Raw genomic sequence first — 24,419 nt, 5'->3', positions numbered from 1 at the left:
AGGTGAATTAGCCATGCTAAATTCTCCCTCAGTGTACCTAAACAGGCGACTTGGGAATTTTCACAGTAAATTCATTGTAGTATGAATGTAAACCGACTTGTGACTAATAAGCTTTAAATTTCACATCCAACCTGAGACAAGGTTTTCTTTCCTTCAGTTAAGCATTAGTAAGATCAAAGTGATGGTCTTCCACTCCTGCTGTAAGTTCACCAGCCATGCCACTCCACTGACGGAGACTGAAGCAGTTTAGTTGCAATGGCAGCACCCAAATTGACCCAGAGTTGAGAACTGACTCTATGTCATATCCATCATAAAAACTACATTAACTTCCACTTCCATAGCCCCCATCTTCATCCCACCCTCATAGCATCTCCCATTGAAATTGTACCTTAATTTGCTTCGTTGTCACATGTATAGTAGACAGTGAAAAGTATTGTTTCTTGCGTGCTATATAGAAGGAAAGGAGAGTGTGCAGGATGTAGTGTTACAGTCATAGCTAGGGAGTAGAGAAAGATCAACTTAATGCAAGGTTGGTCCATTCAAAAATCTGATGGCAGCAGGGAAGAAGCTTCCTTGAGTCAGATGACATGTGTCCTTAGACTTTTGTATCTTTTTCCCAATGGAAGAACATGAGATGGAGTATGTCCGGGGTGCATGGGGTTCTTGATTATGCTGGCTGCTTTCTCAAGGTAGCAGGAAATGTAGACAGAGTCAATGGATAGGAGGCTGGTTTGCGTAAAGGACTTTGCTTCATTCAGGACCATTTGCGGTTCTTTGTAGTCTTGTGCAAAGCAGGAGCCATACCACGCTTCGATACAAACAGAAAGAATGCTTTTTATGGTGCATCTGTAAAGGCTGGTGAGAATCGTAGCAGGCGTGCCAAATTTCCTTAGCCTCCTGAGAAAATAGAAATGTTGGTGTGTTTTCTTAACTATAAGCAGGTTGTTGGTGATCTGGACACCCAGAAACTTGAAGCTCTCTGTCATGACTATTTTGGTAGGGGTACGTCCTCTACTACACTTCCTGATGTCAATGACTATCTCTTTTATTTTGTTGACACTGAGGGAGAGATTATTGTCATCACACCAGTTCAACCACATTCCTCTGTCTTATCCCTTTTTAAAATCCACCCACTACGATGGTGTCATCAGTAAACTTGAAAATCGAGTTGGAAGGGAATTTGGCCTCACAGTTACACAAGGAGTATAATAAGGGATTGAGGACACAGCCTTGTGAGGCTAGCTGAAGGAGCTGAGTTTTGCTGCCTTGTGGCTCTAAGGAATTTGGCAGATCGAAAAACTACCTGGATTTTCAGTTCACATCTTCCTCTTGCTAATTGTACTACAGTTCTCCATGGGTTAACAGACCTTCCAACAAAGTCTAAATTTGATGTCAATTGTTCAAATAGAAGGCACTGATATATAAAGGGGCCACAGGTGGCACAGGGTATGTGTCGAGGACTCTATAATAAGATGAGAGAAATAAAGATAGTTTATGAAGAAGCAGAACACGTGCCTCGTTTACAGAACAGTAACCGAGAGGCTCAAACACTCGGGACTCAATTATGACAGCGAGAGAACGCTTCTTCATTTTAAGGTCATTCAAAACTGAATTAGCTTTACCGGTTCCATATATGGATTGCCTCGACTCCTGGTTTCCCGAAATGTATTTACATCCCTGGAATATCTCACCCTGTCTCTATTCTTTCAATGCAACAAACAGCAATCAGCAATCCACTATTCTGTTCTCTTATGCAGTAGGGGGGTGTGACAAAATGAGGAACAGTGGGGAAATGGAGGAAGGGGATAGGGAAGAATAGAGAGTGTTAGAGACAATGAATACAAAGTGAAAAGCCAACGTGAGGGAATAATGAAAGGGAAAGAGACACATACATAAAAGAAACTGAAAAGTAATGCACAAATCTGAAAATGAAACTGAACATTGGAAAGTAAAAAGAAAAGGACAATGAAAAAGCAAGAGCTGAGCTTGAACACCTGTCAGCAACTGGTTTACAAACACACCAATCTGCATTATGGTCTAACTTACTGATATACTTTACAGGAATTAAATTTCAACTCTTTCTGCTGTATTGCACGAATTGATTTAAATTTATCCCTTCAAGTTCTGTTTTCCCCCATACAAACGAACCCACTTCATTAATAGTGTTCAGAGTTTTACATCAATCGCTCTTTGGCTCAGTGCCAAATTACGTAGTTTAGTCATCGTCAATTGATAGCATATACAAAAGGAAGAGTACTTATTCCTTTGCACCTTTATCTATCTACATACAGCAAATCAAACTGTTACTTAGAGTCATAGAAGTTTACAGCATGGAAACAGGCCCTTCAGCCCAACTTGTCCATGCAGCCCCTTTTTTTAAAGAACCCCTAAGCTAATCCCAATTGCCCACATTTGGCCCATATCCCTCTATAGCCATCTTACCCATGTAACTATCTAAATGCTTTTTAAAAGACAAAATTGTACCTGCCTCTACTACTACCTGTGGCAGCTTGTTCCAGACATTCATCACCCTCTGTGTGAAAAAATTGCCCCTCTGGACACTTTTGTATTTCTCCCCTCTCACCTTAAACCTCTGTCCTCTAGTTTTAGACTCCCTAACCTTTGGGAAAAGATATTGACTATTTAGTTGATCTGTGCCCCTCATTATTTTATAGACCTCTATAAGATCACCCATCAGCCTCCTATGCTCCAGAGAAAAAGTTCCAGTCTATCCAGCCTCTCCTTACAACTCAATCCATCAATCGCGATAGCATTCCAGTAAATCTTTTCCACACTCTTTCTAATTTAATAATATCCTTTCTATAATAGGGTGATCAGAATTGCACACAGTATTCCAAGTGTGGCATTACCAATGTCTTGTACAACTTCAACAAGACATTCCAACTCCTGGATTCAATGTTCTGACCGATGAAACCAAGCATGCCGAATGCCTTCTTCACCACTCTGTCCACCTGTGACTCCACTTTCAAGGAGCTATAAACACGTACCCCTAGATCTCTTTGTTCTGTAACTCTCCCTAATGCCCTACCATTAACTGAGTAAGTCCTGCCCTGGTTCAATCTACCAAAATGCAAAACCTTGCATTTGTCTAAATGCCATTTGCCATCTCCATCTGCCATTTGTCAGCCCACTGGCCCAAGAGATCAAGACCCTGATGCAATTGAGGATAACTTTCTTCACTGTCCACTATGCCACCAATCTTGGTGTCATCTACAAACTTACTAACCATGCCTCCTATATTCTCATTCAAATCATTAACATAAATGATAAATAATAAACGGGTCCAGCACTGATCCCTGAGGCACACCACTGGTCACAGGCCTCCAGTTTGAAAAACAACCCTCTACAATCACCCTCTGGCTTCTGTCAAGAAGCCAATTTTTTACCCACTTAGATACCTCACCCTGGAACCCGTGAGATTTAACCTTATGCAACAACCTATTTTTAGGTACCTTGTCAAAGACCTTGCTAAAGTCCATGTAGACAACATCAACTGCGCTGCCCTCATCTACCTCTTGGTTACTCCTTCAAAAAAGCTCAATCAAATTTGTGAGACATGATTTCCCATTCACAAAGCCATGCACAGTCCCTAATCAGTCCTTGCGTCTCTAAATGCCTATAAATCCTGTCTCTCAAAATACCTTCCACCAATTTAACCACCACAGATGTGAGGCTCATTGGCCTATAGTTCCCAGGCTTTTCCCTGTATCCCTTTTTAAACAAAGGCACAGCATTTGCCACTCTCCAATCTTCAGGCACCTCACCCGTGACTATCGATGATTCAAATACTAGGGGATCCACAATTTCTTCCTAGCCTCCTACAATGTCTTGGGATACACTTCATCAGGTCCTGGGGATTTATCTACTTTGATCTGCTTTAAGACTTAAAGCACTTCCTTCTCTGTAATACGTACACTCCTCAAGACATCACTATTTATTTCCTGAACATCCATGCTTTTCTCAACAGTAAATACTGGTGAGAAATATTCATTTAGGATTTCACCCATCTCTTGTGGATCCACACATAGATGACCTTGTTGCTCCTTAAGAGGCCCTACTCTCTCCCTGGTTACTCTTTCGCCCTTTATGTATTTGTAGAAACTCTTTGGATTCTCCTTTGCCTTATTTGCCAAAACAAGCTTAGGCTGATTTGCATCAAAATAGATTTTTATAGAACTTTAACCAGTTTTCTTCCTAGTGATTTTTGCTGCCTGAGGGTTCCAAGGAATTTGACAAGTCAAAAGGTTAGCTGGATTTTCGGTTCTTCCTCCCACTGCTAATTTACTACAGTTCCCCAAGCGCCAGTCTTCAAAATAATTAAAGACTTGCATCCATAAAGCATCTGTTGTGGTCTCAAAACGTTCCAAAAAAGCCTCCAGATGTTAACCGGGACTTAATTGATACCTCTTGCCTCTAGGGTGAGACGACTGAGAATTCAAGTCCCACTCCAGCTTTTGAGCACATAATTTAAACGTTGACACTTGAGTGCAGTATCGAGGGAATGCCAACTGTCAGAGAAGCTGTCATTCAGATGAGACATTGTGCTGAAATCCCACAAACTCTCTCAAGTAGCCAAAGGCTAGGAGTCTGTGGGTCTGATGGTCTCCTTCTGTGTCGTAATCACTCTAGTCATGGAACAGAAGGGGCATTTTCTCTTGTGTTCGGGCCAACGTTCATCCCCAAGCACCATAAAAACAGGTTTATCTAGCTATTATTATGTTGCTGATTGTGAACCTTGCGCTTCGCACAAATTGGCTGCTGCTGTGTTTCCCACGACAGTGACTGGATTTCAAAAAGTACTCTGCGGCATCCCAATGGTCATGAAAGGTGCTGTGTAAATGCACATCTACTCTGACACTTGCCTAAATTGGTAAAACGAGATTAGTTGGTACTGGAGGGAATCAATAGTGTGAACCGATTATGCATCATTAATCAGTAGATCAGCAAGCGTCAATGTTTTACTACATTGCATCATCCGTATTGGGCAAACGTGTCTCAAAGTTCTAAGCAGTGAGTGTCAGACACACACAATTTGCTCAAGGATATTTCCCCACTGGTTACAAATTCCACTTATTCCCTGAGGTTACATGATATTTTCAGTGGGTTCAGTGAATTAAAAAAACTCAGTCTGAATTACTCTGCAGTGAACCCACTTGATGGCACAGAGCAAAACATTTACCACGTATAAAAATCCTAGGTCACAACTCTGAAACCACAAAAGGGTTCCTCTGCTTACCACGTCAACCGAGCCTTGACGTCACAAAACTAAATTAGCTGGTCATTTTCTAATTGCAGGAACCTTGCTGTGCACAAATTGGCTTTTCCTTTGTGAGACTACACTTCAGGACAACATTTCGGACGTTTGAAAAGGTGCCATTTCCAGGTAAGTCGGTGCTTTCTTTAATACAGGAAACAAAGCAGTCAATTTGTACACAGTCATGTCCCACAAACAGCATGAGATAATGACTTGATCATCCGCAGATTGAGAAATAAACGTGGGCCATTGTAGTATAAAGGTATTCAGCAGAGCAAATACTAATGTGGGACTGCAGACCAGCCCCGCCCACAGTATGATGTAGAGAGTCACATGATCATAGATTGGGCGCAGTAATGTCTGGAAGGAACCAGGGTGGAGAAAGTGCAAATGCTTGGCTGTACCTTTGATATGTTTTCAGTTATGTGTTACCAATAAATGGTTTATGTTCAACCATACAAGCCTCCAAGCCTCTCTGAGAGACAGTAAACAATCTTACAACATGGTAGCAATGATGGGATGGAGCTCAAAATCCCAGAGAAGCTAGAGAAGGAACCCAGAAACTCAAAGCACGAAATAGGAAAGAAACTGAAGGAAGTGGCCAAGACAGATTGGAGATTCACTAAAATAAAGCTCAACTGCAGATATGGAGGCTGACAGACTTCCCCAGAGCTGCTAGACATGATCAAATGCAGAATCACGGATCTACCTGATCCATAAAAGTGGACCGAGAAACAGAAGAAATGATGAACTTGACTGAACACAGGAACTCAGAGACCTATCCAAATCACAAGAGGGATGAGAAAAGTACTGTGAAAAGGCAGAAACTGCCTTTGAAAATAGGCTGCAATCTGGATCAACTCTACCAGAGTACAGCTGCAGCAATGGGTCTATAACTGGAACATTAATGCTTGGTGGCTGAGCTGGATTGAGGAAGAAGGAAGTTTTTAAAAGGTGGAGTTAAGAAATGATGACAGGTGTGCGGTACAGTCTTGAAGAAGATAGCACCCGGGCATGGCTGTACCTTGGTTATGTATATATCATAGAATAGAATCTCTACAGTGCAGAAGGAGACCATACAGCCCATAGGTCTGTATCGACAACAATCCTATCTGGGCCCTATTTCACACAAACTCCACATATTAACCCCGCTAATTCCTCTAACCCATGCATCCCAGGACACTAAGGGGCAATTTAGCATGGCCAATATACCTAAGCCACACATCTCGACAGTGGGAAGAAACCGGAGCACCCGGAGGAAACCTAAGCAGACGTGGGAAGAACATGTAAATTTCACACAGACAGTGACCCAAGCAGGGAATCAAACCCAGGTCCTGGAGCTCAGCGGTGCTAACCACTGTGTCACCGTGCCGTCCCCACATACAGTTATGAGGTTATTAATAAACAATTTATGTTCAATTATACAAGTCTCTGGACTGGTTAGCGAGACATTAAACCTTACAACAGCTATGAAACTAGGGAGGAGCCCCTTGTTTGCCCTCAAAGTAATATCATGAGATCTTTCCCAAGGGGATATTTCTGACTTGTACTCAATGCCATGTTTTCATAGAATCTCTACAGTGCAGAAGGAGGCCATTCAGCCCATCAGGTCCGCACCAGCAACAATCTCACCCAGGTAGTAACCCCACATATCTATCCTGCTAATCCGCCTGACACCAAGGATCAATTTAGGGTGGTCAATCCACCTAACCTCCGCATCTATAGACAGTGGGAGGAAACCCACAAAGACAAGGCAAGACCATGCAAATTCTACGCAATCACCCAAGGACAGAATTGAACCCAGATCCCGGGCATTGTGAGGCAGCAATACTAACCACTGTGTAATGGCATGGCATTTGGATAGGGAAATGTCCTTCTGTTCTCATCCAATTTCCACCTTCCAGCACAGAAAAGGACAACACCAGCTGGAGTCCCAGTTTGGGTCACTGTGTGGAGTTTGCACGTTCTCTCCATGTCCGCTCGGGTTTCATCCGGGTGTCCCGGTTTCCTCCCACAGTCCGAAAGACACGCCGGTTAGGGTGCATTGGCCATGCTAAATTCTCCCTCAGTGTACCTGAACAGGCGCCAATGAGTGGCGACTAGAGGATTTTTGCAGTAACTTCACTGCAGTGTTAATGTAAGCCTACTTGTGGCACTAATAAATAAACTTTGAGTTTAATCGGTAGCTCCTCTTGATGATTTAGCAGGTTTATCGAGTGTAATCTGTGGTATAAAGGCCAGGCACTGTCCAGGCTTGATCCCTGCTCTCTGTGGAATTAGTTAATATCAGCCGACAGCAGTGCAATAATCTGCTTGTGATGATGACAGATTCCCTTCCCTAAAAAGGACTTTAGTGAGTTGTTGCAATTCTAATGGCAATTCTTCTTTTAAAGCTCTCTCTCTTTTATCAATTTTATTTTAACCAAATTCAAAATTTTCACACTGCCGTTGAGATTTCCACTTACGTTCTTTTGAGTTGTTAATCCAGACTCAGTTACGTGACCACAAAGCTATCCTAAAATCTATATTTACTGAAACCACCTGAAAGAAGGATGAATTTATTTTCTTTGCTGCCCTCCCCTCCGCAGAGATTCAGTTTCGCTTACAGTGATCACCCAGATGAATGATGCTCCGGGTAATCCTGTGTGTACTGTCTGCATTGCCAGGCTATTGGATATAGAGATATCACCGCAGCCTGATTCTGTCCTCAGGTACCTGCACACACAAACTCTTCACTGGGCATCACTGAAAAGCAATCAGGATAACTGACAATTCTATGCTCAGGTCAGTTTCTGCATGGAAGCTGGCATGGCACACTCTCAGCTTATTCAGGATCTAGTCCTGGGTCTATCCTGAAATGAATGCCTCAATTCCATGCTGGGTGGCACATTTATATAGCACCTTTCACAAGCACAAAATGCATGTCAACAAAGACAATTTGACTCCTTTCAATTAGAAATGCTGTACTGCACATTTTCCTGAAATATGCAAGGAAACATTAATCTGTTATGTTAATCTCCCTGTAGCAGCATTGATAGTATCTGATAAGCTTTCAATATTTTCATAAAAGCAAAGAATTATGACAACTGACAATCACTATTTTTAATATAAATCCAGTTTATCCTTTAAAAATGTTTATTACATATGGCATGCATCACAATTTACACTCTTTGCAATTGTGACCTGTCACTTCCTCATCCTTCTGGACATGTCTATAGTCTTTGACATAGTTGACCGCATCATTTGACTCTGACAATTCTCTTTGGTTGTCCTACTCAGTGGGACTGCACTCACCTGGTTGCACTCTTCCCTGTTGAGTTGTAGCTGTAAAATCACCTTCAGCAGCTTCTCTTCGCACTCCTACACCATTACCTCTGATGTTGCCCCAAGAATCTATGCTCCTCTCCTGCTATTTCTCATCTACCTGCTCTTCCTTGATGACCCCGTTGCAAACAATGTTCCTCCACGTGGAGCCAGCTCTACTTCACCATCACCCCCCTCAATCTCTCCACTCTCTTTGATTTGTCACACTGCCGATTTAACAGGCAAAGAAATGGATTTGCATTTATATAACATCTTTCACAACCACAGGACTTTCCAAAGTGCACAACTGATGAAGTATGATGAAGCCTAAGACAAAGGTACACAATCTCAGGATATGGGATGGGCCATTTAGGATGGAAATGAGGAGACATTTCTTCACCCAAAGAGTGGTGAGCCTGTGGAATTCACTACTACAGGAATGCCTATCCTGAAGTACTGCTCTTTTCTCAAAAAAGATATCTGTATGTCTTTCTCCCCCATCCTTCCAGGAATGCCACAGGAGTAATTGATGCCAAAACATTGAATGTGTCCAAGAGGCAGATAGATATAGCACTTGCGGTGAATGGGATCAAAGGTTATGGGGAGAAAGCAGTATTAGGCTATTGAGTTGGACAATCAGCTATGATTGTGATGATTGGTGGAGCAGGCTCAAAGGACCAAATGGCCTTCTCCTGCTTCTATGTTTCTATGTTAGTCTTTGCGTTCAAATCTCTCTGTGGTGCAAGTCCTCCCTCTGTCAATCCAGTCCTAAAATCTTCCCAAGAATTCCACATTCCACCAATTCCAACCACTATTAGATCCCTGATTTTCTCCCCCCACTATTCCTTGAGCTCTTGCAGATCTATGCTCCAGAATTCCTTCCTTAAACTTCTTCCTTTCTCTCTCCTCCATAAAAACTACCTCTTTGATTACAACAACATGTATTCACAAAGCACATTTACTGTAGTAAAATGCCCAAGGCACTTCACAGGAGCGTTAAGACAAAGAATTGCATGTAAGGAGATATTAGGTCAGATAATCAAGACCTTGGCCAAAGAGATTTGTTTTAGGAAGTATTTTAAAGGAGGAACGTGAGGTAGACGAGCAAAGAGGTTTATGGAATACACTCCGAAGCTTGGGATCTATGCAGCTGCAGGCTTGGCATTAATGGTGGGGTGACAAAAATTGGGGATACCAGAAATAGAGTGCAGAAATCTCAGAGGGTTGAGAGGTTGGCGGAGATTGCAGAAATAGGGAGGAGCAAGACCATCCAGGGATTTGGAAACAAGGATAAAAATCTTAAAATCAAGATGTTGTTTGACCAGGAGCTAAGGTAGGTCAGTGAGTGCAGGGGTAATAGGGCAATGAGATTTGCTACAAGATTTGACATGGGCAGAGCAGTGGATGACCTCAAGTTTACATAATGTGGGAGACTAGTCAGGTGAGTGTTGAAATATTTAAGTCTGGAGATAACAAAGGCATGGATGAGGACTTCAACAGCAGATGAGCTGAGACTGGACTAAAGTTGCATGCTACTTCAGAGGCGAAAATAGACATAACCATGACACAACTGGAAGCCCATGTTGTGATACACCAGGTTGCAATCAGACTGACTTAATCTCAGCCAGTTGTCAGGGGAAGGGATAGTGTTAGTAGTCAGGGAACAGGATTTCGACCTCGGTCTTAATTCACCTGCCCCTATATTTCTTATTTCGATTCAGTATCAATTTTTGATCCGATCGGCTTCCTGTGAAGAGAGGGATGCTATGTAAATACATGCTGTTGTTGTCACTAAAGGCATCACATTAAGCGCAAGCTGTTATTGACAAATCAGATGATCGCGCGTTTAAAAATAAAACAATTCCGCTGCGGCACAAGGCAAGGTATTTCCAGGGGGATAGTCTCGGTCAATTACCACACAGACGCTCGCATTGCCCTGACTCTGTTGTACTCACTGATGTCTCCCATTCCCCTCTGCACTGCTCCGCCGCTACTGCCACTTTCCATCTTCACATCAGCAGGGCACCGTCACGTGACCCGGGCGACTCGCTACATTGCAGTTGCAACATCAGGCGGCGTCTGCGCATGTGCGTGATAGGCACTGCGAAATTGACACAAGGAAGTGGGAAGTGTGTGTGTGGCTGGTTGTGGGAGTGCAAGGTTTCAGTGGGCGGAGTTGGGTTAATTAGCCTGGATGAGATTAGTTTGGGAGGATTAACGGATGGAGGGATTTACAGAGAGTCGCTTTTATGATTTTTCAAAGACAATTTCCGTTTGAATGCAACTCCATTGGAGTACTAGTGTGGGAACTCATCCTCCTCCTCCACCGCTCCCACCACACCCATCCACTTCTTCAGTTGGAAAGGTTCTTATAGTCAGAGGGTGAATGAACGCTGCTGGCAAAATGTTCAGGCAGGGAGGGGACCTTTGCACAGTGACAATGTTACTGATCCGGTAATCCAGAGCTTTTGCTCAAGGGAACATAGGTTCAAAACCTACTGAGGCAGCTGTAAAAATTAATTATAAAGCTCATTTCAGTCATGGTGACCATGACAACTACCAGTGATTGTCACAAAAACCCATTGGGACACTTTACGCTCTTTATGGAAGGAAATCTGCCACTCAGTTCAAGAGAAATAATGCTGGTCTTGTCAGTGATGTTCATGTCCCCTGAATAAGAACATAAGAAATAGGAGCAGGAGTAGGCCATCCAGCCCTTCGAGCCTGCCCCGCCATTCAATAAGATCATGGCTGATCTGTCGCTGCTCAGTTCCACTTTCCCGCCCTCTCCCCATAACCCTTAATCCCCTCTCTTATCAAAAACCCATCAACCCGCGTCTTAAAAATATTTAGCGAGGCAGCCTCCACCACTTCAACGGGCAGAGAATTCCAGAGATTCACCACCCTTTGAGTGAAGAAGTTCCTCCTCAACTCCGTTCTAAACCACCCCCCCTTTATCTTGAGGCTGTGCCCCCTAGTCCTACTGTCTTTTTTGAGCGGGAAGAGTCTCTCCACCTCTATCCTATCCATCCCATTCATCATCTTATACGTCTCAATGAGATCTCCCCTCATTCTTCTAAACTCTAACGACTACTCTATCTTATATCCTGTTTTTCCAGCCATCAAACTGCAGTTAATAAATAATAAAAGTTACAAAACAGATTTCAGAACATTGAAACAGGAAATACTCAGCAGGTCAGGTGGCATCTTTGGAGAAGAAACAGGGGTAACTGAGGGGTAATAACGGCAAATCTGTCGCAACTCAAACTGTCAGGATGTGGTCTCACCTGCTAATCACGCTACGCTCCCACTGCGGTGAAGTTGGAGAATCTGGCGTGAACGGTGGTAAGATTCTGGCCACAATGTATACTTATACAGTTTAATGTTGAAATCCAGACATTGCTGTTATTGTTTCTCTGCTCCCCCACACTGGAGGGTCCTCTGTTGCAGTTCCTACAGACAATAATCTTTAGAAATTACTAGACATGAATTTTCCCTTTTACACTGCACAATAACTCCAGGAGTTGGCTGTGAATGAACTATTCTTTTATTGCACAAAATGAAAATAAGCATTAAGCACAATAAGCATTAAGCACAAGCCTGTGGTGAACACAACAGGTCCCAACGGGGATTAAAGTGTTAACGGACCCACTCAGGGTCTTGCTTTATACAGGACTCCATATACAAGCGGAGTCTGTTTGGCTAATTACCAGTCCCCAAGAAGCTCATATTCAACAAGCCCAACTGGGAGGTCAAATATGACCCATAACTCATGCAGATCATGTGGGTCATGCACATCATGTTTGAAATAAAAAAAACTCTGTTCCAAAGGAGAATGATTAAATGGTACAATTTACTTCCTGGTTTGCTATCTGAGAATTCTTCAATGTAATTGGCTGCTTAGCCTGTTTGATGACATCACTGTTGCTGGATGCCTGGTGATGCCAGAGACATGGTGCCAAAGACAAACTGAAATGGAGGAAGGGGAAATCCACGCAGAGAAATCATTAGATCTTAGTGGGCAGCTTTTTATGAGGTCAGAGGCAAGCACTGAAAACACAATCTGGGTAGATGTTTCAGGTCAAGGGTCTTTCATCAAAACTGGAAAAAGTTGCAGATGTTGCAGGTTTTACATAAGCACAATTATTGGCAGGCAGGGAAGCTCAATGACAGTGGAAAACAAACAAGTAAATGATAAAAGGGCTGAAGGTTTAAGGCAAAATGGCATGGCAATAGAACAAGAAAATATATAAAAAGTGAGTCCAGAGGAACTGAAATGACAAAAGCATCTTTTTAAAAATTAATTTATGGATGTGGGTATCACTGGCAAGGCCAGCATTTATTGCCCATCCCTTATTACCGTTGAGAAGTTGATGGTAAGCTGCCTTTTTGAATCACTGCAGTCCATGTAGTGTAGAAACACCCACAATGCAGTTAGGGAGCGAGTTCCAGGAGTATCCCACACTGTGTTACCCAGCCTCTGCCCGTGAAACCCCAAGTTGGATACTACCATCTGTGGAATCAGCAGAGACGGCTGTACAGTCTCTGTAAGAGTGATCGTTGTTTATCTGGGAAAGAAAAGAAAGCACTTGTAAAGATCACTGAACAATGCCCAGTGATCTCCTTTTTTGACTGGAGAACATGCATGCAGTTGTGTTGGATGTTCCTTACCAGCTGAATAACCTCTAAACGCTCACCACTGACAATTACATGAAGTTGCGTGACAAAGAAGGATTGCTTGTGCGTGTAAAACTATCTTTGTATGTCTGACCACCCCGAGGCAAGTTGTATTTTTTAAACCAAACCGAGGGAGCTCTCACTACAACGGAATAAAACTTGAAAGACAACTTAAAGTTTACTTATCAGTCACAAGTAAAGCTTACATTAACACTGCAATGAAATTACAGTGAAATTCTCCACACTCCGGCACCTGTTCAGGTCAATGCACCTAACCAGCACATCGTTCAAAATGTGGGAGGAAACCAGAGCACCTGGAAGAAACCCACACAGACATGGGGAGAACGTGCAAACTCCACACAGACAGTGACCCAAGGTGGAAATCAAACCCAGGTCCCTGGCGCTGTGAGGCAGTAGTACTAAGCACTGTGCCACCGTACCATTTCTGCACAATCTCAGTTTCCCTCCCATTGCTCCACTTAGCAACAACAGGGCACAGGAGTTTTCAAATTCACCATTTTTAAAACAGTCATGTACCCTTCAGACTGAAGCAGAGCTAATGGTTAGTTGGAGAATTAATAATAAAATCTAAGAATATGGCATAATTCAAGTGGTTTAGGTAGGTGGTTGATCTACCCGAATTGTGTGTTCCTGGTGTTGCAGTTACCATCGTGTACTTGTATAGCATGGAAGGAGGCAATTCAGTCCATCAAGTCTGTGCTAGCTTTTTCAAAGAGCAATCCAGTTAAACCCATTTTTCATTCACACTGGCATTTACACTGATGTTAAAAGTGGCTTTTTCTTTACTTGGGGCATTCCTACCCTGGCAGAATGAAAGAGGAAAACTGTTGAGCAATAAGTGATATTATTGCACAATAGATTAATGCAAGTAATCAAATACTGAACAGAACAATAGCATGTTGACATATTGCCCTGTACTTGTACCAAAGGCAATGATGGCACAGTGGTTAGCACTGCTGTCTCATAGCACCAGGGACCCAGGTTTGATTCCTGGCTTGGGTGACTGTGCAGAGTTTACACATTTTCCCCATGTCTGCGTAGGTTTCCTCTGATTGTAAGTTTCCTTCCTTCCTAAAGGTGTGCTGGTTAGGTGGATTGGCCATGTTAAATTCTTCCTCAGTGTATCTGAACAGGTGTTGGAGTGTGGCGACTAGGGGGTTTTTCACAGTAACTTCATTGCAGTGTTAATGTAAGCCTACTTGTGACACTAATAAATAAACATTAAATTTTAAAACCTGTGGCAGGGCCTTAGGGGAGATCAAGTACACCTATTTATCTTGCTTTTTAGCTTACAGTTCTTCAGGTCTCTCAGAATTAAACCTTCTCACCCCTCCCCACACATTCCAGTTGAGATCAGGAATCTGTCCTCACATCCTATTGTGCAACATGCTGCCAACTTTGTACCTTCAGATCAATCATGTGCATGCACAAGTATTTGGGTGTGCAGAGGACACTCCCCTTGTTATTCCCTGAGCTCTGTACTCAATTAACTATTGGTAGGCAGTAGGGCAAAGTGACAATCCTGTTCCCATGCTTTTTTTTTGCAATGTTGCTTTTAAAGAAGAAACACCAGTGTTGCTTCACATTTTTTACAGCAAAGAAACAGGCCAGCCACCCCCTGTATCTGTGTTTATGCTCAAAAGAATATGCACCTCCCTCCTACTTATCAATGTAACATTTCTTTCTCCCCTGTGTTTATCAAATCTTCGCTAAAAGCACCCATGCTTTTTATCCAAACTTTCCACACATTAGCGAGTTCCACATTCCAACAATTCCCTAGATAAAATGTTTCTCCTGTATTTCTCATTGGATTTATTAGTGACTATTCAATTTGCCCACAAGATCAAGAAACATGGATGTGGGGAATTGCTGGAACAGTCCCACTTTCCATTAATCTATGAGGCTATACATTTGCCCTCCAATGGATGGCACGGTGGCACAGTGGTTAGTATTGCTGCCTCACAGCGCCAGGAACCCAGGTTCAATTCTGGCCTTGGTCACTGACTGTGTGGAGTTTGTACATTCTCCCCATATTCCCATGGGTTTCCTTCAGATGCTTTGGTTTCCTCCCACAGTCCAAAGATGGCCACTTAAATTGACTGTAGTGTGTGGTGGATTACCAGAGTAAGTGTGTGCTGTTGTGGGAATAGGGCCCTTGTGGGATTGTGGTCAGTATGGATTCAATGGGCCGAATGGCTTCCTCCTGTCCTGTAGGGATTTTATGATATGGTGATACTGACTAAAGGGGTTTTCAGTGCCAGTCACAACTTTCTATTCTGAGGTGAATGCCATTCAGCAAACAATACTAAAACTGTTAAACTGTTGAAATCATCAATTTTAACTCCTAGACTGTTGGAAAAGGAAGGGGAACTAAGAGAATAAAATACATACAGAACACTGAATGGACCTGTAATGCTGCAAAAGTTAAGTTCTTTGAATGTTGAGCTCTCTGGAACACAGTATTTTAAAAGCTCTTTTTTTAAGTTTTAAAAAAATGTACTCCGCTTAATATGTGCCAAGAAGTATCAAATTCCCCAGAGGAATGCCTTTCCTGTTTATGTTCAACATTAGAAAAAATAGAAGTGTGAATAGAAAAGACCCATGAAAAAGATACTAATTACTGAAAAATTACTGATTAAGCTTAAGTAAGAGAAATGTAATTTATCATTGAAAATCAGAGATTACAGAGAGGCAACAGAGTTTCATCTCTGCTAATGCCAGAAAACTAGCAAAAAACTGATTAAATATTGCTTAGTGGACACAATCACCCATCACCAAAATCATAGAACAAGGCAGAGAGCTTGGAAATTAGTGGCAGAAAGGCATGGCCAAATCTTTGGATCTCCAGAGCATCTCTTGTTAAAATTTAACTTCTTTTTCATTAGCGTCATTATAAAACCTGAGAAAAATGTTCCCAATTCACATCCCTACAAACAAGATCAAACTGGAATTCTGTACTGATGTAATCTGATCGGCAGTTTACACAGCATACCTTCTGAAATTAAGGAGGGACATTCTTGTTAGTCCCTGCCAGCCTTACAAAAGTAAGGTGAAGGACACCACCCTGACGATTGAGAAATATGTTACACAAGACAGCAACATATGGTCAGAACAAAATGGCAGATGATTGTTTGGGTGAGTAAACCATTTCCTATCTATTTATTATGTCCATACATACAATATATATTTAAAATTACAGTTTATTGACCTTTTATACAAATGTCTCATTTTAGATTTGAGAATGAAATATGGAATTCATACATAAAGTTAATTTATTCATTAGTCACAAGTAGGCTTACATGAACACTGCAAGGAAGCTGCTGTGAAAATGCCCCAGTTGCCACACTCTGGCGTCTGTTCAGGTACACATGACCTCTTGCACCTAACAAGCACGTCTTTCAGACTGTAAGAGGAAACAGGAGCATCCGCAAGGACAGTGACCCAAGTCGGGAGTCGAACCTGGGTCCCTGGCACTGTGAGACAGCAGTGCTAACCACTGTGTCACCATACTGCTTAGCTTCCTTCATTAAAAGAAGAATTATGCCATAGAGAAAAACATGGATCATAGAATAAAATTGTCTGTTCACTCACTTTCAAATATGGGAATAGGTCACAACCACGGTAAAAAGTATCAGTTTTTAAAATCTATTAACCTGCTACTATATTATTATGGATTTTTGTTGCTGCCCCATCTATGTTTTATTACACCTCCACTTTCAAATAATTGGCAAAAGAACCAAAAGGGAGATGGAATGGGTTTTTACAATTTGGGATTGTCAGTGTTTAAGTACTGTGCTGAGTGGCAATAGGTGACCATGGTCTTGCAAACATTCTAATCATAGAAATTATAGAAGATCTGGTTGTCGGAGTTCTGGTTAAGTTGGTCTTTAATGGTGTTGAGCTGTATCCTGCTTTGTCAACCTCTTGCTCTTCTTCCATTAATTCTTCTGTTAGGCAACTCCAAGCTTTCAGCATGGATAACATGTTCAAAGAACCTTTGTCTTTTTTAATATTATTCAAGAGTTGTCTTGTTCTTCTGGCCTCACTCAATACTTTTTGTCAGTGTTTTTCTCCACTCAGCTAACTCATTGGATCCTTCTTAAATCCGACATTTCAAAGTTGTTGATTTTCTTCCTCTTTCCAATACTCCAATCCATAATTCATCACTAACCAGACTGTAAATAATGCTGCCAAGGCCAGTCTTTCATCGCCAAGATCCTTTATTTGCAACATGCGTACTTTTCAGTGGCTGCAGTGTACAGGTCAGCCGCTGAGACCTTTGACTGCTGGCCTGAGTGGAGCCAGCTGGTTTTAAACTTACCACTGCTCTTTCCCTATTGGGCTGCCTTCACTCGTTTAATCGGGTAGCTCATACTCTGAGGCCCACAGGACGATCCATTGATGATGCCCCGTGGCTATTGTAATATCCCTCCCTCCTCAAGTCTATTTCTTCCCCTGAATCACCCACACCCCAATGGGAAGGTCTTTTCCACCGCTTTGCCATCAGCCTGGGGTCAACTGGAGGGAGGCCCAGATCATGGAGGTCAAGCGGATCAGAGACCTTTGCCTCCAAAGGGAGTGCAGTAAAGCCACTGATGTTGGTTCTTTCTGACGTCTTGCCTCAGTTGACGTCATGGTTTCTTCTGCTTCCATCTTGGGATTTGTGTCCTCACCACCTGGAAGGGCATGGGACGTGATGAAGGCAACTTCTAGTCGTTGCTTGGCGCTGGCAGAGGTTGTCCCCATGGTTGGTAGTGAGGCCTGAACTGGTTCAGGCTGTCTATTCCTGAGATAGCCCAGCTGCTTCCTGACAATTCTGCCCTGACCTTAGACCTTATAAGACTTGGGCGACATGTTTTCTGTTCTGATCCCGGGAACCCAACAGAGGCCATCTGCAAAGTTCCTCATGTGGACTGGGTCACTGATGTTGAACATCCTTTCTGTCCATGTGGAATCATAGTTCTTCTGGTTCTCTGGTTGGGACTCCACCCTCCCTGCCAGTCTTTGGGAATAGTAGACTTAATATTGTCCAAAGTTTCCATCCCAATAACAATTCCACTGGAGCGATTCCCGTTGTTGTGTGAGGAATAGACCTGTAATCAAATAAAAATTGCACCAGTTTGGTCTCTGTGGATGCTGCAGCTTGTTTCTTCATGTTGAACTTAACAGTCTGCACCGCCTTACCAGCCAACCCATTTGATGACAGGTGATAGGGTGCTGTCCGAATGCATTTGATTCCATTGGAGTGCATTAAGGTCTGAAACTCGGTGCTAGTAAAAGCAGTGCCATTGTCAGAGACCAGGACTTTGGCTATCCCATGTCTGCAGAAACTTTGTGGTATGTTCTCAGTGGTGGCATGGGACATGAAGTGTATCTCCAAACATTTCAAACTCTTCAGTGATCTCTTTTCTTGCCCCAGTGCTTTTCTGTTCTTCAACTCCTCATCTTCTTTAACACCAGATATATCTTTTCTCACAAACATTCTGAGCCAATGTCTTTATACGTGGATGATGTCCACCTTACCTTAAGAACATAAGAACATAAGAAATAGGAGCAGGAGTAGGCCATCTAGCCCTTCGAGCCTGCCCTGCCATTCAATAAGATCATGGCTGATCTGTCGTGGCTCAGTTCCACTTTCCCGCCCTCTCCCCATAACCCTTAATCCCCTCTCTTATCAAGAACCCATCAACCAGCTTCTTAAAAATATTTAGCGAGGCAGCCTCCACCACTTCAACGGGCAGAGAATTCCAGAGATTCACCACCCTTTGAGTGAAGAAGTCATCATTGTGCATCTCGTCTATGTATTCACTCCATATTGCTCTAATTTCATCTTTTTCCATTAGCATTGAACCATCCTATGCTTTGAAGAACTACAAGTTACTCTCATTCCCGACAGTTCATTTGACAAGGTACCTCACAAGAGGTTATTACAGAAGGTCAGGGGACATGGAGTTGGGGGTAGGGTGTTAGCGTGGATAGAGGATTGGTTGTCAAATAGGAGACAGAGAGTGGGGGTCAATGGGTGCTATTCGGATTGGCGGTTGGTGACTAGTGGGGTGCCCCAGGGGTCGGTGCTGGGGCCTCAGCTATTTACCATTTATATAGATGATCTGGAGGAGGGAACCGAGTGTAGGGTGTCGAAATTTGCTGATGACACCAAGATTGGGGGAAAGGCAAATTGTGCGGAGGGTGTGGAGAGTCTGCAGAAGGATCTAGATAGGCTGGGCGAATGGGCCAGGAAATGGCAAATGGAATTTAATGTTGGCAAGTGTGAGGTGGTCCACTTTGGTAGGAAGAATGGTAGGAAGGACTATTACTTACGGGGTGAAAAACTGCAGCAGGCGACGGTGCAGAGGGACCTCGGGGTCCTTGTGCATGAGTCGCAAAAACCCAGCTTGCAGGTGCAGCAGGTGGTCAGGAAGGCGAATGGGATGTTGGCCTTCATAGCGAGGGGGATTGAATATAAAAGTAGGGAGGTCTTGCTGCAGCTGTATAGGGCATCGGTGAGGCCGCAGCTGGAGTACTGTGTGCAGTTTTGGGCGCCGCACCTGCGCAAGGATATTTTGGCCTTGGAGGGAGTGCAGAGGAGGTTTACTAGGCTGATACCGGAGTTGAGGGGGTTGAGCTATGAGGAGAGGCTGAATAAACTAGGCTTGTACTCGTTAGAGTTTAGAAGAATGAGGGGAGATCTCATTGAGACGTATAAGATGATGAATGGGATGGATAGGATAGAGGTGGAGAGACTCTTCCCGCTCAAAAAAGACAGTAGGACTAGGGGGCACAGCCTCAAGATAAAGGGGAGGCGGTTTAGAACGGAGTTGAGGAGGAACTTCTTCACTCAAAGGGTGGTGAATCTCTGGAATTCTCTGCCCGTTGAAGTGGTGGAGGCTGCCTCGCTAAATATTTTTAAGAAGCTGGTTGATGGGTTCTTGATAAGAGAGGGGATTAAGGGTTATGGGGAGAGGGCGGGAATGTGGAACTGAGCCACGACAGATCAGCCATGATCTTATTGAATGGCGGGGCAGGCTCGAAGGGCTAGATGGCCTACTCCTGCTCCTATTTCTTATGTTCTTATGTTCTTAAGTTAGTGAATATCCTTCAGATGTGAGCTTTTCAATGTCTCAATTCAAATGCATTAGTCATTCGGCCATGGATTATATGCTGCTTGAAAGGATGGTGAAAGCTGGTTCAAAAGTAACTTTAAAAGAAAAAACAAAAACATTGCAGGTCTATGAGGGAAGAGTGGGGGGAGGAGGGGTGGATAATTCCTTCAAACAGCTGGCACAAGAACAATCAGATGAATGGCTTCCTTCTGTGTGGCAAGATTGCATGCTGCACAATGATTGCTGATGAGAACACTCTAATTCTGTTGTCAAAGCCCCCCAGGATAAGTGTCAGCTGCCTGTTAAGAGAGCGGCTGCATTATTTCCTCAGTTTTGGTTGGCTACAGTAGAAGCTTCAGATGAAATGTGGCAACAAGATGTGTCAATTTAGGAGCAATCTCAGTGACAAGGGCCAAAATTAGGGTCCATAAATAAAAGAGAGTTTCGAAAAATTCAAGAAAAACGCTTTTACTCAGAGAATGCAGGTTCAAATGTAGAATTTGCCTTCACCTGAAATAGTTTGAAGCAAATGAAATAAGATGTTTTTAGGGAACAGAAGGATATGCTGATAGGATTGTGTGTGGAGTTTGCACGTTCTCCTCGTGTCTGTGTGGGTTTCCTCCAGGTGCTCTGGTTTCCTCCCACAGTCCAAAGATGTGTGGGTTAGGTTAATTGGCCATGCTAAAATTGCCCATTGTGTCCTGAGATGCATAGGTTAGAGAGATTAGTAGGCAAAATATGGAGGATATTGGGGTAGAGATTGGGTGGGATTGTGGTTAGAACATAAGAACATAAGAAATAGGAGCAGGAGTAGGCCATCTAGCCCTTCGAGCCTGCCCCGCCATTCAATAAGATCATGGCTGATCTGAAGCGGATCAGTTCCACTTTCCCGCTGTCTCCCCATAAGCCTTAATTCCCCTGTCTATCAAAAACCTATCTACCCGTGACTTAAATATATTTAGCGAGGTTGGTGCAGACTCAATGGGCTGAATGGCTCTTTCTGTAGTGTAGGGGTTCTATGGAGGTTCTATGGAGGATTAGTTAAAATGGGGTGGAAGGAGGCTCATTGGAGCAGAAACGGTGGTACAGACTTGATGGTCCAAATAGCCTTTACAGCAAACAGAAACCTGTTCTGTGAACACTGTGGAACATTTCGTCGACACCACCAGCCAATTCATCCTCAATCGACTTGAACAGAGTCAGATGTCATCAGAGAATCTGAGCAACTGAAAAGGCAGGGGAATACCATGGAGCAACAAAGGGTTTGCTTCAACACATGGCACAGTGCCAGATGGGCACAGTATAGGATGGGCCCAATGTGGGATGGGCAGAGTGTGGGATGGACAGTATTGTTATACAGCCGTGACATAGCTCTGCAAGATCTGCTATCCCTTGGCGACTCTTAAAAGGACCTTAGCTCAAGCTAACATGTCTTTGACATGGAGTTTCCTATATGAACATCACACCATCCAGAAATAAAGCACAGTGGCATTTTTAACATTAAAAAAAATGGTTTGTTTTTAAATGTGATGTGAAGTTAAGATCTGAAGCCATATCGTAATAGTCTCCCTTCCATTGATTTAAATGTCTGATGTAGACAGTCTGACGCAACTTGAGAAGAAGTCTGGACCACAGCCATTGCAACAGCTCATGCTATTAACACTTATTCTCACACAGTATTAGAGGCCAAACTTGATAGAATCAGTGACTTGGTGGTAGATTTCAAGTGAAGAGGCACAACAATTGGGGCGTTCTTTTTCAACTCAGGGCTATGTTACTTTATCAGGTAAGACACATGTAAGATCTGAACTGGGTTTGTAGGATGCAAGAACTCATTTATGTAAGTGGCCCTTGATGCTGGCACAACTGAAATATCCGTTGAAAGGCCTAAGTTAGGAACAGGAAGTTCAAAAACTTGTGTTCATTACAAAATTTGAGAAATATGAACCAAAGTTCTTTTCAGGAAGCCACATTAGTAACACTTGTTTCTGCACTGCCTTAGGAACAAACATGTTACTGCCAAATCATCTCTAAACTTTAAAGAGGGAAGTCAGGATCTGCAATTTGAAGGAGAGATCAGCGCACAAATGTTCTTAATGCTTATTTGGTGGGCTACATCGATTGGAATGGTGCTTATATATGTCATTTATATAAGTGATATATATACTTCCTATATTACAACAGTGACTACTTCAAATAAGAACTACCTAATTAGCTATAAAGTTCTTTGGGATGTGGTCATGAACATCACTATTTAAACACAAATCTTCTTTTTTCCTTTACTTCAATGAAGTAACTTTAGCTTCTTATATTCACTCATTGTTCATTAGCTCCCAATGTTGTATCTGTTCCAAAAAAAAACCCCTGCATTCATACTGCAACTTTCATGACCACAGAATATTCCAAAATGCTTTACACCCTATAATTTACAAATGAACCAAACCATCCTTAGATCTGAATGGTCACAGTACAGAAATTACAAAATCCTTTTCAATCGCAGTTAGTTCTGATTTATGAGGTTCAATATTCAGCTTCAGAATAGCTGTTAGGTGAAGACCAGAACCGTCATTGTTGCATAGCAACAGATTCAAAGTAAAGGAAAACCCATTTTGCTCAATTATTTTTCAAAGGCATGGCTCCTAACCAGTAATTCTGTCTGTGAAAAAAATTAAATAATGGTGGCTGGTTTCTATGCAAGCTAGACAGAACTCAAACTGTCAAATGATGAGTCTATATACTGATAAATCATTAGCTATCTCAGTAATTTTAATACCCATCTAGGCCACATACTTGGTAGGCTGTCAAGCATATGATCTCAGACTTTTGTCATTTTCATGGGTGGATTAACTTGAGTTAAGTATTGCTTTAAAAAATATCAATTGTTGAAGCTTTTTGTCTTGCTCTCATGACAATTGCAAGAATACCAATGTCAGGGGAAGCAATGACGTTACATTGTATGAGAAGAAGATACTGTTGGTTAGTAAGTGGATTCTGATTGGTGAACATGTTGCCGTGGAGAATGCACCAGTTGATGGTGACTGACAGTGAGCTGCCAAGCATTGTTCGAGATTTAAACCAGGTAACTTGACTCTGATTGCTCCGAAAGCTTTACCTTATGGAATACATCAGCAAATGGCTGACACTAATTTTGTTTTGCTGAAACAACATTGTTATTTCCCCAAACATTGGTATTCTTGTGATTGTCCAGATGAGTGTAAGACAAAAATCTTCAACACAATGTCTTTTTTAGGTACATTCAATTTCTGTACAACAAAATAACTATCTTGAGTTAAGCATTATATCTTCCACAGTTAGATTACTTTGTAGTGATAGATCACAGAAACCATAGGTAAATATTGAATGTTCTTGGAACAACAGGTTGCTATTTGCCCTTTCCACAGTTTGTTCCTAATCACAGAGCCACCTAGAAAATGGGAACACAATAAAGGTGGTAGAGTTTATGAAAGAACATAAGAATGAAGAGCAGGAGTAGGCAATTCAGCCCCTCGAGCTTGCTCTGCCATTCATTACGGTCATGACTGATCTCATCTTGGCCTCAACCTCACCTTTGCTGTCCATTGTCCATAAACCTTTAACCATTACTAGTTAAAAATCTGTCTATCTCCTCAAATTTACTCAATATCCTGGCATTCACTGCACTCTAAGATAGTGAATTCCACAGATTCATGACACTTTGAGAACCTGTTTTAAATCTGTAGGCTACCCATGCATATGATTAAGTCAGCCTATTCTGGCGAAGACTAATATGCATTGTTGTTTACGATTTCTAATTGTAATTGTAGTTATTTGTGGCACTTTCTATGTTAATATTTATGTCTTCATATCACCTGGGGAAAAAATACTTACGACACCCAAAGAAATCTGCTATTTACATCAGCAGGTAAACCACAAGAGACAGTCACATAGATGATTTCATCTTGGAAGTGAGAAGGCTGCTTCTTCCTGATTGCAATCTGGGCAATAAACCATAGAATCTTACAGTGCAGAAGGAGGCCATTCAGCCCATTGAGCCTGCACCA

The 24,419-nt window shown here is 42.5% G+C and overlaps 2 protein-coding genes across 3 annotated transcripts in view; one reads left to right on the top strand and one right to left on the bottom strand.

The window, feature by feature from the left end:
* The window catches only part of LOC145355495 (ankyrin repeat and SOCS box protein 13-like), a 50,066-nt gene that overhangs the window by 20,134 nt on the left and 5,513 nt on the right, over window positions 1–24,419 (bottom strand). Inside the window, exon 1 of one of the 2 annotated variants that reach the window (XM_080207675.1) lies at window positions 10,534–10,907. The exons of the other annotated variant lie outside the window; for it this stretch is intronic. Coding sequence (XP_080063801.1) covers window positions 10,534–10,585 — 52 coding nt within the window. The 5' untranslated portion in view covers window positions 10,586–10,907. Of the gene's footprint in view, window positions 1–10,533; window positions 10,908–24,419 lie in introns of those variants that run through there. 2 annotated transcript variants of the gene reach the window in all.
* Window positions 22,240–24,419, top strand: part of LOC145355493 (uncharacterized) — a 91,083-nt gene continuing 88,903 nt past the window's right edge. Inside the window, exon 1 of the mRNA XM_080207671.1 lies at window positions 22,240–23,458. The gene's annotated coding sequence lies outside the window, so the exon portion shown is untranslated. The remainder of the gene's footprint in view (window positions 23,459–24,419) is intronic.

Source organism: Carcharhinus amblyrhynchos, chromosome 19 (genome assembly GCF_965287045.1).
Source record: "Carcharhinus amblyrhynchos chromosome 19, sCarAmb.v2.hapA, whole genome shotgun sequence".
Taxonomy (NCBI): Eukaryota; Metazoa; Chordata; class Chondrichthyes; order Carcharhiniformes; family Carcharhinidae; genus Carcharhinus; species Carcharhinus amblyrhynchos.
This window is presented reverse-complemented; position numbering and strand designations above follow the sequence as displayed.